At 37.4% G+C, this 12,565-nt stretch overlaps 1 protein-coding gene across 6 annotated transcripts in view; it reads left to right on the top strand.

Annotated features, from left to right (window-relative positions):
* The first annotated feature begins 57 nt into the window (after positions 1-57).
* The window catches only part of CEP57 (centrosomal protein 57), a 65,244-nt gene continuing 52,736 nt past the window's right edge, over positions 58-12,565 (top strand). For 3 of the 6 annotated variants that reach the window (XM_074304466.1, XM_074304470.1, XM_074304471.1), the window contains exons 1-2: positions 698-950; positions 11,559-11,715. In XM_074304466.1, coding sequence (XP_074160567.1) covers positions 918-950; positions 11,559-11,715 — 190 coding nt within the window. In that variant the 5' untranslated portion in view covers positions 698-917. Of the gene's footprint in view, positions 314-691; positions 951-11,558; positions 11,716-12,565 lie in introns of those variants that run through there. The other 3 variants (XM_074304469.1, XM_074304468.1, XM_074304467.1) reach the window with 3 other exon arrangements.

The following is a 12,565-nucleotide window of genomic DNA, read 5'->3' as shown; positions in this document are numbered from 1 at the left end:
GTCACTCAGGCGCCACTCCCCTATCCTCACCCCGGATACGCACAGAGCCCCCACAAAGGAAGAAGGTCACTAGCCAATAACAGTTCGCTACGGTCTGCGCGCGAAACTCACTTAAAAATCTTTCCCCGGCCAAAAACCAGTGTGTGCTCGCTAGTGGCCAATCCAGTGTTTGGGGGAGAACTCTCCAATCCTATTGGATAAATGCCCACCAAAGATTTTTCCCTCCTGCTCTGCTGACTCGGTGTTTCTTGACTCCAATTGGACCGAGTAATTTGAGCGCCTTCTATACTCCCTCGTCATTGGGTCGTTCTTGGTAAGCACGTCCCACTGAGAACTACCCCAACCATTGTCAGACTCTTCTCTGAATCCGAGCAGAGAAGGCAGTCGGGATATTTTGTCCTCCCAAGGCCTTTTACTTCAGTTCGATTTATCTATTTAGGATAGCAATTTTAAGACACCAATCCAAAATAATGCCCGGGAAGGTTTCCTTTGCCCTCTTCAAGGCAGTCCTGCTCTTTCCTTGCGTCTCCATTGGAGTTTTTTGTTATTGGCCCTTTTAGTTTTCAATCCGACACCTTGTGGCGTCATCTTGGGGAAGGGGCGGATTCTTTCCCTACCGCCACTCCCGGACGATGTCCTCTTCTTTGATTGGTTATTTGTGACGCCGGTCCGGGTTTGTTGTCCTTTCGATGTGCGTAGTGTACGCGCGCTGGGGGTGGGATATATTGCAGATTTCCTAACTTGTAGATACATTCCCCTGCCCCTGGTTTTCATCCCGCCGCTGGTTCGGTGGTGGCCCGGGCTCCCCGACCGGGTGGGGTGAATCATCCCCTTGTGGGCGGGGCACGATTTTTGGGGCGGGGCTGGTGAACCTCGGCTGCTCTCACAGTAGGAGGAGCCTGCGGGCAGGCTGGAAGATGGCGGCGTCGGCAAGTTATTCTCGATGCTCGGTAAGGGACTGTTTGCGTTCGAACTGGGCCAGGGACGCCCCTACGCCCGTTGCGGCCTTGGCTCCCCTTGCCTGGGTCTCATCGGATTCCCGGGGAGCCACATTCGCTTCCCGAGTTTCCCCAGCTCTTTCTTCCCTTCTCTCCACCCTTCCATAGCGTCTCCCGCTTCCAGGTTCCCTGGGTTGATCCCGGCCTCCGGAGGTGAGGGTGACCTCTGGCCCGCCAGGGTTTTCCCTTATTGGCATCCCCGGGCCCAGCTCTTAATATCGGGACTGGCTCCCATGGGGATCCTGAGTTAGGTAATCCCTGCAGCCGCCAGGGGAATTACTGCGTGTTACAGTGCACGGAGACCTGGGTTCTCCTGACGTCCCCAGCCTAGAGGACGGGAATATTGTCAGAATGGCAGAATTTAATGTGATGCTGAGTAGAAATGAGTATAGAATCTTAGGCTTGGACTTAAAAAAAAAAATGCGTTTCACAGATGTAAAATGAGGCAGACATGTCAGGACACCAGTGTGCCTAAGAAAAGATTTGGGGCTTTTAGTGGTCTCCAAACTCAAACTAAGTGAATTGCCGTATTTAACAGGGAAATTTAGAAAGCTAATAGTCTCATTAAAAGCATCCATAATGAGGGAGGTGATTGTACTGGCCATTGCATATTTGCAGTCAGTTTTGAATACTACTGAGAAGGACAGTAGTTGTCTAAAACAGAGAAGAATTAGCTTAGTTGTGGTGAGATGCAGTGGAAATAGACTGAATTTGGAATTGGAGGAGTTGAACTTGAATCCTGGCTCTGTCATTTATTCATTTCCTATGTGACATTAAGCAACTCACTATGTTTCTGGGCCAGTTTCCTCATCTGTGAAATAAAGGCCTCAGCCTCTGAAGCCCTGCTTTGTGAGTCTATGAATTCTGTAAAGGGTTATCATGTAGAACTGAATGACCATTCAGTTCTGTTAAAAACAGTAGATATAAGTTGTAAATAGGCTCATTACATTTGACTACAGAAAAGAGCTTTTACAGTTAACAGTTAACTGTATCCAAAAATGGAATGAGCTGCTTTAGGAAGTAATGGACATTCTTACAAAGTATCTTCTATCAAAGGCTGTCCATTTCACCTTTGCAACTTTTCTCAAATTTGCTGATTTTTTTTTTCCTCTGACACTTCCACGATGGTGCTGACCTTTATCTTACCCATTCATGGATGCAATAGCATGCTAATGATCTGCATGCCTCAAGTCTCCCTGCTCCAGTCCTCCTTTTAGCCACTAAAGTGACTTTCCTAAAATGCAAGTCTGATCACATCCATTTCTCCAATAAAGTCCTTTGGCTCTTTATTGTTTCTAGGACAGAGGTGGGAAATGTCTGACAACCAGCAGCAGGTAATGATGAGTGAAAGCTAGGTAATGTTGCATCTCCCATTATTTTAAGTTATATAAGTTAATAATTTTGTATGGTTCTCAAATGGTGTTAGAAAAATCTAGATGGCCCTTGGCAAAAGAAAAAAAAAAAGATTCCTCACCCCTGTTATAGAATCTGCTTGACATTCAAAGCCCTTTGGAACCTAGTTTCTTCCTGCTTTTCCATGCTTCTTACACCTTACTATCTGACATTTTTAAACCTATTACATTAGTCTATTCCATAAACAACACTCCTATTTCTTTGCTCCATGCATTTTCTTTGTCTATGCTTGGAATGCTCTCCTTCCTCTACTCCTATTACTGACTTCCCTGGCTGTTTTTAAGTCCCCTGTTAAAATCCCACCTTTTACTGTCTCTCCAATTCCTATTAATTCCATTGCCTTCCATTAGTTATATATAACTTGCTTTGTATTTCTTTGGATGGCAAGGTCTATCTTTTGAAATCCCCAGTGCTTAACATAGTACTTGACATATATTAAGTATTTAATAAGTGGTTTTTGATTGATTGGCCTGTCTTTAATATTTTAGTTGTTTTTTTTTTCTCAGATATACCTTGGACTTTATAGCCTGTTTTCTCTGTCCAGTTCTAAACTTCTATGATTATTTAATGTCAAAATCAGAATCACAGAATTTCAGACTTGGAAGAGACTTGAACAGCCATGTAGTCCAGTCAATATCTAGACAAGAATCTCACTAACATATAACCGATAAGTGTAAACCAGCCTTTAACTGAAGAGCTCCAGTGAAGGAGAAACCACTACCTTCTCATACAACTCATCATAACTGTTAGGAAGTATTTCACCATACTTTTTATTAAGAGTCCTTGCAACTAACATCTATTGCCTCTAATTTTGCCCTATGAGGACATTAATTGTTTCATCTTGAGTGAAATGAAGAATAATATGATGTTAGGTTCTCTAGCTCAGGGTTCACACCTTTAAAAGTTTACACCTTTAGACTTCTGAAAGGGAGTTTACACATTTAAAGGAGTTTACACTTTTAAAGAAGCAAATTCATTGGCTGTAGGAGTTCCCACAAGCACAAGCCCAAGCCCATTCTCTGGGAGGATAAAAAGAGGCAACATTGAGCCTGGTGAGCAGTCTAGACTGGGAGAAGAACAAGACTTTCCCAGAGAACTTCAGGGAAGCTCGAGAAGATTCAGAGCCAGGATTCAGGAAGAAGAGGATTCGAGATTCTACCTTCGCTCTGGCTGGAGGCTCCAGAAGCCTCCCAAGAAACCTGCTCACAGAGAAAAGGCTTTACAGAAAAGAAACCTCCTCCCAGAGAAGGATTGTAATTGAGAGACAATCAGGACATTACATTTTGGCGTCCAACGTGGGGCTCGAACCCATGACCCTGAGATTCATGCTCTACCAACTGAGCTATCGGGGCATTTTTTAGTGAGTTCAGAGGGTTTTGATAGCTGCAGCCTGGAAAATCAGCCATTAAGCACCAGAAAATGCTAGAGAACAAAGAGGCAATAAGCACAAGCTGAACCCTTTTACCATATCCCAAACTGAAATAAGAAGGAAAATGCCATGGGGCATGTATCGGAGCTTCTTAAAATGCCTGGGAAAGAAAGAAAAAAGCGCTTCTTTGTGAGAAAGAATTCATTTCGGCTCATTCTCAGGGAAGGTAGAAAGGAAGAAAGCAATTTCAGTCTAGATTGAGGGGATCTTGAAAAACTGATATGATGTGCCCATGAATCCAAATGGAAGTTGCCTCTGCTCTCTGTCAACACTGATACTGCTGGCGTGTGTTTTTGTACAGAGAAGTATAATGTAATGTCCTGATTGTCTCTCAATTATAATCCTCTGAATCTCCTCCAGCTTCCCTGAAATTCTCCCAGGGAAGTCTTGTTCTTCTCCCAGTCTAGACTGCTCTCCAGGCTCAATGTTGCCTCTTTTTATCCTTCCAGAGAATGGGCTTGTGAGTACTCCCAGGAGCTTGTGGGAACTCCTACAGCCAATGAATTTGCTTCTTTAAAAGTGTAAACTCCCTTTCAGAAGTCTAAAGGTGTAAACTTTTAAAGGTGTGAACCCTGATCTAGAGAACCTAACATCATGGTTGTGATTTCTAATGTTCTTTCCAGTTTTATCAAGGGTATCAACATTATGAAAGTGAGCACTGGGTTTGGACTAAAGAGGTGAGTTTGAATCCTGGTCCAATCACTAAACACATCTTCAGGTGTGGACAAAATATTTTATTTCTCTGGGCCTTAGTTTCTTGATTTATAAAATGAGTGAATTGATTAGATTATCTCCAAGGAGTTTTCTAGTTCTGTGTTTTATTATACTGTGAAATCTCTTGATCAAATAACTAGGACACACTTGGGGAAATTTGCTCATTACTGATAGTCACATCATTTAGTTAACTTTAGTTAATTTAGCTAACATTTTTGAAGGGGTTTTATTCTTTCCTACTCGTGCACTTTCTTTTTTCTCCACCAAAATCTATCCTTCAAAGCCAAGTTGAAATCTCCACTTTAGTGAAGCATTTTCCTGATTAGGTTCTAGCCTTCTATAGCTGTGTGACTAGCATATATAGCTATCTGTCTTATCTTTCCTAATAATTAGTTCAAACTAGAAGAAGGGGATCTGTCTCATATGCTTTTCATCCCACATCATGCTTTATATAGTCATTAAACTATTTAGTATCTGCTATGTTGTAAGCATCAAGCTAAGTGTTGGGTTAATATAACAGTATTTATTACTTACCATATGCCAGGTGCTGTGATAAGCATTTACAGTTATCTCATTTGCTCTAGTACTGTTATTTCCATTTTATGGATGGGGAAGCTGAGACAGAGGTTAAATGTTTTGGCAGGGGTTATTCAGGTAATAAGCGTCAGAGGTCAAATTTAATTCAGTCTCCTTACTCCATTTCATGCTCAATGGTCTATGGTGCCATGAAAAACAAAAGATATTTCTAACTTATAGTCTAATGGGAGAGACCCAATGCAAATATACAATTAAGATATCCAAGGATAAATTGGGGATAATCAACAGGAAGAAAGCACTAGAAGTAAAAGAGACTTCCTATAGAAAGTGAGATTTTGGCAGAAATTTGAGAGAATTCTGGGCATTGGAGATAATCAAATGAAAATGCCTGCAATCAGAGGCATTATATCTTGTGTGAAGAACAGCAAGAAAACCAGTGTCACTGCAACACAGACTAGAAGGGTAAAAGGTGGGGTTTTAAGGCTAAATTAAGGGTTTGAATGCCAAGTAGAAGATTTTATATTTAATCTTGAAAGTGATAATGAACCACTGGAATTTATTGAATAGGAAGGGTAACATGGCCAGAGCAGGGTTTGAAGAAGATCACTTTGTTAATTGAATACAGACTGACATCAGTTCCATCTCACCTCATCTGCTTGTTTTGGGAAAGAATTAGGACAGGGAAACCAACCAACAAAATGCATTATAATAGAGCTTGGTGAGGGTGTGTATCAGAGAAGACCAAAAGACTTAAATGAGAGTTAAAATCATCAGACGATGAAAAAATGGAAAAGACCAGGAAATGTCAAGGATAAAACCTGTTAGGAAGAGAAAAAGGTATGGGGGAAAGGTAATGAGTTAAGATTTGGATTTTTTTGAATTTTCATGTTTATTGGAATCAAATTTTGAGATGTTCAATAAGAAGTTAAAGAGGTGTGAGACTGGAAACCAGTAGAGACATTAGGGCTGAACAAATAGTCATGAATATGATTACCATAGAGGTGATAATTAAATGTGTGGGAGTAGAAGAAATGACCAGTAAAATAGCATAGAAGGACAAGAGCTATATTTGTTTAAATAAATTAATAATTGAATTTTTACAATATTTTAGGGCTTTGTAAGAAATAATTTAATGGGTCTTTGAGCTCCCTAATGTTGGTATTCCTTTCAGAGGTATAGATTGTGGCTCCTCAGTGTTTCTCATCTTCTATCCTATCCTGTGAAGCCTCCATAGAGTGGATCCACATACATAGTGAAGGTTTTTTTTTTTTTTAATTTCTTTTGACATTGTGCAGATAATAGAGAAGCACATACAACCAGCCCTTATTGTTGGGATCCTGGATCTCTTAAAATCAGGCAGAGTCAGGATAATCAAAAGTCTTTATTCTTGGTCTTTTGCAGTGGCAGTCAGGGGATTATATCTAGCAATCTCCACACCTCCTTCCTCTCTCAAAGGGCCTGGAGAATGCCTCAATTTCCTCCTCCTACTCCACCCACTCATGTCACTTCCCCTTCTTTGTCCCACCAATCCAGCCAGGGTAGAATAGTTGGGGAGGGTCATCCTTCAAACATGTTAATAGAGAATTGTCCAATTGGCAATTAGTCTCATGTTCTCCTTTATCCAAGTGCCATTTGTTCACTTCTAGCCCTTTACACGTTATCTTTTTTCTTTTAAAATATTTCCAATTTCCAATTCTTTACCTTGCCCTTCTTCCCTGCAAAAGAACTAATACACGCATACACACACACACACACAGAGTTCTGTTTCTTTTTTGGGATATAGACCCAGTTGTAGTATTGCTAGGTCAAAGGGCATGCATCATTTTATAGTCCTTTGGTCATAGTTCCAATTGCTCTATATAATGATTGGATTAACTCACAACTTCAATTTGAGTGCATTAGTGTCTCATTTTTCCCATATTCCCTCCAATATTTATCATTTCTTTTTCTGTCCTTTAAGCCAATTTAATAGGTTTGAGGTAGAATTTCAGAATTGTTTTAATTTGCAATTCTCCAATCAATATTGAATTCTAGCTATTTTAAATATGGCTATACATAGCTTTGATTACTTCTGTTCTGAAAACTTTTCATGTCTTTTGATCATTTATCATTTGAATGCATCCCACTCATTTCTCTTCTCAGTTTTTCCTCTTTACTTAATTTTCAAAATCCTTTTTGAGCTCTTCCATGGTTTAAGACTCATTCATATTTTTCTTGGAGGCTGTGGTTGAGGGAGCTTTGATTTTGTTAACTTCTGGCCAGAATTTTTTTCTTGTTTGCTCATTTTCTCAGTCTATTTCTTGACCTTTAATTCTTTGTGAGTAATCTTACCTCCTCTGTCCTCTGGAATATCATATTTTAAGCCCTCCAGTCCTTTAATGAAAAAGCTGCTAAATCTTATGGTATTTTGACTGTTGCTCCAAAATACTTGAGAATTGTTTCTTTCTGGCTGCTTGCAATATTTTCTCTTTAGGACTTGGAAGCTCTGGAATTCTGAAAGTTTTCATTTTAGGATTTCTTTCAGGAAGTGCTCAGTAGATTCTTTCAATTTCTATTGTCCCCTCTGGTTCTATGTCTTGGTTCTTTTTCTTTCTTTCTTTCTTTTTTTTTTTTTAAATACATCATGGTTTTCAGATAGTCCAATAATTTTTTTAAAGTTATGTCTTCTGGATTATTTTACCTACCACCAGGTCAGTTGTTTTTCCAGTGAGATATTTCACATTGTCTTTTATATTTTCATTTGGGGGTGCTTTGTTTTGTTTCTTGATTTCTCATAAAATCTTTAATTTCCATATACTCAATTCCATTTTTTAAGGAATTATTTTCTTCAGTAAGTTTTGTACCTCCTGTTCCATTGGGTCAGTTTTGGTTTTTAAAACGTTCTTCTCCAAAAGGTTTTGCAACTGTCGATGCTGAAATCTATCCTAAGAAAACCAATATTCTGATACTTTCCCTTAATGAATCTCAAGTCAGCCAATTCTCATTTAATTGCTTATATATAGGCAACAGTTTTATTATTCTTGAAGAAGTGCAATGCTTAAGAAAAAAAAAAGATGGAAGGCAGAGCCAAGACAGTAAAAAAGCAAGTACTTGCCTGAAGTCTTTTCCAAATACCTTGATGTCCTTACAAGAATAGATAGATTAAGATTGAGTATTGGAATCAGTCACTTAGCATTTTAAGTACATACTTGGAGTCTGTGTTAAGTGTTAGGGATAAAAAGACCAAAAAAATGGTACTGCATCTTTAAAAATTGGATTACACAGATAATAATCTCATTGTCTTTTTTTTTTTTTTTGCAGACTTGTTAGATTAATAGAACAATGAAATGCTGCAGATTATATCTGTTTTAGCAAAGCATTTGACCACAACAAATGTACTATGTTCTCTTCTGCTCACTTCACTTAGCATCAATTCAGGCTATTCTGAAATCAGCCTGCTCATCATTTGCTTATAAAAATAGTAATAATATTCTATAACATTCACATAACATAACTTATCCAGTCATTCCCCAATTGATGGACATCATGCAGTTTTCAGTTCTTTGTCACTGCAAAAAGGGCTGCCACAAAGATTTTTGCACATATGGGTCCTTTATCCTTTTTTATGATCTCTTTTGGATACAGACACAGTACAAACACTGCTGGATCAAAGAGTATATATAGTTGGATAGCCTTTGAGCATGGTTCATATTGCTCTTTAGAATGGTTGGATCAGTTCACAACTCCATCAACAATTAGTATCCCAGTTTTCCCACATCCCCTCTAACATTTATAATTATCTTTTCCTGTCACCTTAGCCAAACTGAGATGTATGTAGTAGTGCCTCAGAGTTGTCTTAACTTGTATTTTTCTGATCAATAGTGCAATAGTGTTTTAGAACACTTTTTTCATATGACTACAAATATTTTTGTCTGATCGTAACCCTTTGACCATTTATCACTAGGGGAATGGCTTGTATTCTTCATCCCCCCCCCTCCCTCCATTCCCTCCCCAGAAGACATAATTCTTAAAGCATCTACAGACTAAGCCTCAAAGAAAAGCATGCTTTGAGCTCAAACTCAACAAGAATTCCTGGAAAAGATGAGGCAATAGCTTTCAAAAAAAAGAGTTTAAAAATATTTTTAACAATGAATGTCCCAAAGGAGAAAAGAACTATGGAAGAAAGAATTGGAAGGATGATTAATAGCTTGGCACAAGAGGTATAAAATCTTATCCAAGCAACAAACTCCCAGAAAATTTGATCAAATAGAAGCCTTTAACTCCATGAGACAAATTTTAAAATGAAGTCAAAAGATTAAAAACAAAAGAAAACATATCTTGTATCAAAAACTACTGGAAAACAGATTAAGGAGAAAAAAGGTTTTTTTGAATTTCAAGTTTTGTGTTTGGGGATTTTTAATTTGTTCCTTTTCTAACAATTTTAGTTGTAAGCCCAATTCGTTGGCCCTCTCTTTCTCTGTTTTATGCAAGTAGGCCTGTAGAGATATAAAACTTCCCCTTATTACTGCTTTGGCTGTATCCCACACATTTTGGTATGATGTCTCATTATTGTCATTTTCTTGGGTGAAGTTATTATATCTATGAGTTGCTGTTTTACCCAATCATTCTTTAGTATAAGATTATTTAGTTTCCAATTATTTTTTGGTCTATTTTCCCCTGGCTTTTTATTAAGTGTAATTTTGATTGCATTGTGGTCTGAAAAGGATGCATTTACTATTTCTGCCTTACTGCATTTGATTTTGAGGTTTTTATGTCCTAGTATATGATCAATTTTTGTATAGGTTCCATGAACTGCTGAGAAGAAAGTATACTCCTTTCTGTCTCCATTTAGCTTTCGCCAAAGATCTATCATATCAAACTTTTCTAGTATTCTATTTACCTCTTTGACTTATTTCTTATTTATTTTGTGATTTGATTTATCTAATTCTGAGAGTGCAAGGTTGAGATCTCCCACTATTATAGTTTTGCAATTTTTGTTTTTGCTTGCTCTGAGATGAGGATGGCTACTCCTGCTTTTTTGGTTTTGCCTGAAGCATAATAGATTCTGCTCCACCCTTTTACTTTTAGTTTGAATGTATCACCCTGTTTCAGGTGTGTTTCCTGTAAATAACATATAGTAGGATTCTGACTTTTAATCCAGTCTGCTAACCCCTTCCTCTTTATGAGGCAGTTTGCCCCATTCACATTTATGGTTAGAAGGACTAATTCTATATTGCTTGCCATCCTATTAACCCCTGCTTATGCTTTTCCCCTTTCCTTCCCTCTTACCCCCCTACCCAGTATTAAACTTATGAACACCACTTGCTTTTCACAGCCCTCCCTTTTTAGGATCCCTCCTCCACCTTAAAGTTCCTACCCTTATTTTACCCCTTTTCCTCACAATTTCTGTATTCCCTTCCCTTTAGCTTACTCCTTCCCTTTCACTTTTCAATGAAGTGGAAGAAGTTTCACCATAAATGGAATATGTCTATTGATATACACTATGTTCATCTCCCTCCTTTCTTTTTCTCAGATATAATAGGTTACCTTTGCCTCTTCATGAGATGTAATACCACCACTTTACACTTTTTTATGATATAATTTCCTTTCCAGGAGAAAAAAGTTAAAATCCATTGAATTATTTGAATGCAATGGCCATAAAAAGAGTCTAGACAAAACATTTCAAGAAATTTAATTTTTTGTTAATTAATTATTGGAAATAGGAACTCTGCATCTAAAACAATCCTAGAGGGCTAAATAAGGAATAATAGCTACCTCCTTGATAGTAAGATAAAAAATTCAGAGCACCGAGTGTTACATATTTATTCATTTATCTAGCCATTTGTCTATTGTTTATTTTGGGGTTGACCAACATGGTCACTGTTTGTCAGTACAAAGATTGAAGATTAGTAAAAAGTGGAGATGATAGGTCTGTCTGCTGGAGAAAACAAGATGTGTGGTTTTTAGTGTTTCTTTAAGATTAAGAATTTACAAAGAGATATCAGCAAACTTTAATATTGTCTGATTATCTTGATGGTCTTTCTAACTATATTGATTAGTTGAAGGTAGGAACTATTTAAATTTGTTTTGCAGTGTTGTGCATAATAGATACTCAAAGGGTTGATTATTGTAGTCTTTTTAAAATTGTGTTTTGTCTTTTAATAAATATGATAATAAAAATAGCATATATAAGCTATAGTTTAAACATTTACAAGTCGTTTAAGACATCCAAAAATACTAATTAAATTTTCTTTCCTTTGCTTTTGTAGTACTTATGTCATTATATATTGGTAAGCATGAAATAATTGGTTTTCTTTTGCACTAGAAATGAGAATGCTGAACTATTTTTACAGTATTCAGAGGTAGCAGATTGAAGAACAAATTTGAGTTCTACTATTGCCAAAACTCATTGTTATTCTTACAAGCTCTATTAAAAATATTTACTAATCATTCATCATTAACTAAACTTAAACTCTTTCATTTTTCAGAACATCCTACCTGAACCACCTCTGTCTACTGCAGCCATGGTTCGACTGTCTGCATCTTCATATGTAGTCTATCCACCTGATAAGCCTTTCCTTAATTCAGATATACGACGCTCTCCGCAAAAACCAACATGTGCCTATCCAGAAAGCAATAGCAGAGGTAAAGTAGGCAAATAATCTTGATTTTAACTGAGATTAAATCAGGATTAAAATTGTGTAGTCAGTCATGTTTTTCATTAAAATAATTAATGGGAAAGGGTGAAATTCCCTTGGTTTTAAGATTTTCTGTTTCCCTCCAAAGCCTCATTTCTTAAAAAAGAGCATTTTGATTTATATAATGACTATAATTTTAGCTCTGATGTAGATGTAAGGGTGTTATTCTAGTTTAATATCCCTTACCAAAATACACTTATACATACTTAATGTTATCTAAAACAAGTGGTAGATAAATATTATCTTTCATTCTTAGGGTCATAGTTCTATGCTAAAAGGAACCTCAAAGACTTTCTGGGTCAACTCTCATTTTAATAGATGAGGAAACTGAGATTTTGAAAAGTAACATGACTTGCTCATGGTCACATCGTTTATTAAAGAAATATCCAAGTTCTATACTTATTTGTGTATATTATTCTCTCTGAGCCAGTTCTGATAAGAATTAGGTTCACTCATTCCTCCTTATTTCCTCCCTTTTCTCCTTTACTGTAAAAGTTTTTTAGATATCCCTTCATGTTCAGCTCATACTTGTGCCCTCTATACATACATACTTTATCAAACTGCCCTAATTATGAAATGAAATTTTGACTTCTGAGTCAAAAATATGAAAAAGTTCTTCTGAGTCACAGAACATTTCCCATGTAGGAATTAAACAGTTTTAGGAATTAAACTTTTTTTAAGACCCTTCTGATTTGACTTTCCTGTTTACCTTTTTGTGCTTCTTTTGAGTCTAATATTTGAAAGTCAGATTTTTCTATTCAGCTCTGGTCATTTCATTACAAATGCTTGAAAGTCCT

The sequence above is a fragment of the Sminthopsis crassicaudata genome, chromosome 3 (assembly GCF_048593235.1).
Source record: "Sminthopsis crassicaudata isolate SCR6 chromosome 3, ASM4859323v1, whole genome shotgun sequence".
NCBI classification, from domain to species: domain Eukaryota; kingdom Metazoa; phylum Chordata; class Mammalia; order Dasyuromorphia; family Dasyuridae; genus Sminthopsis; species Sminthopsis crassicaudata.
The sequence above is the reverse complement of the archived record's forward strand: the minus strand, read 5'-3'. Positions and strand labels throughout refer to the sequence as shown.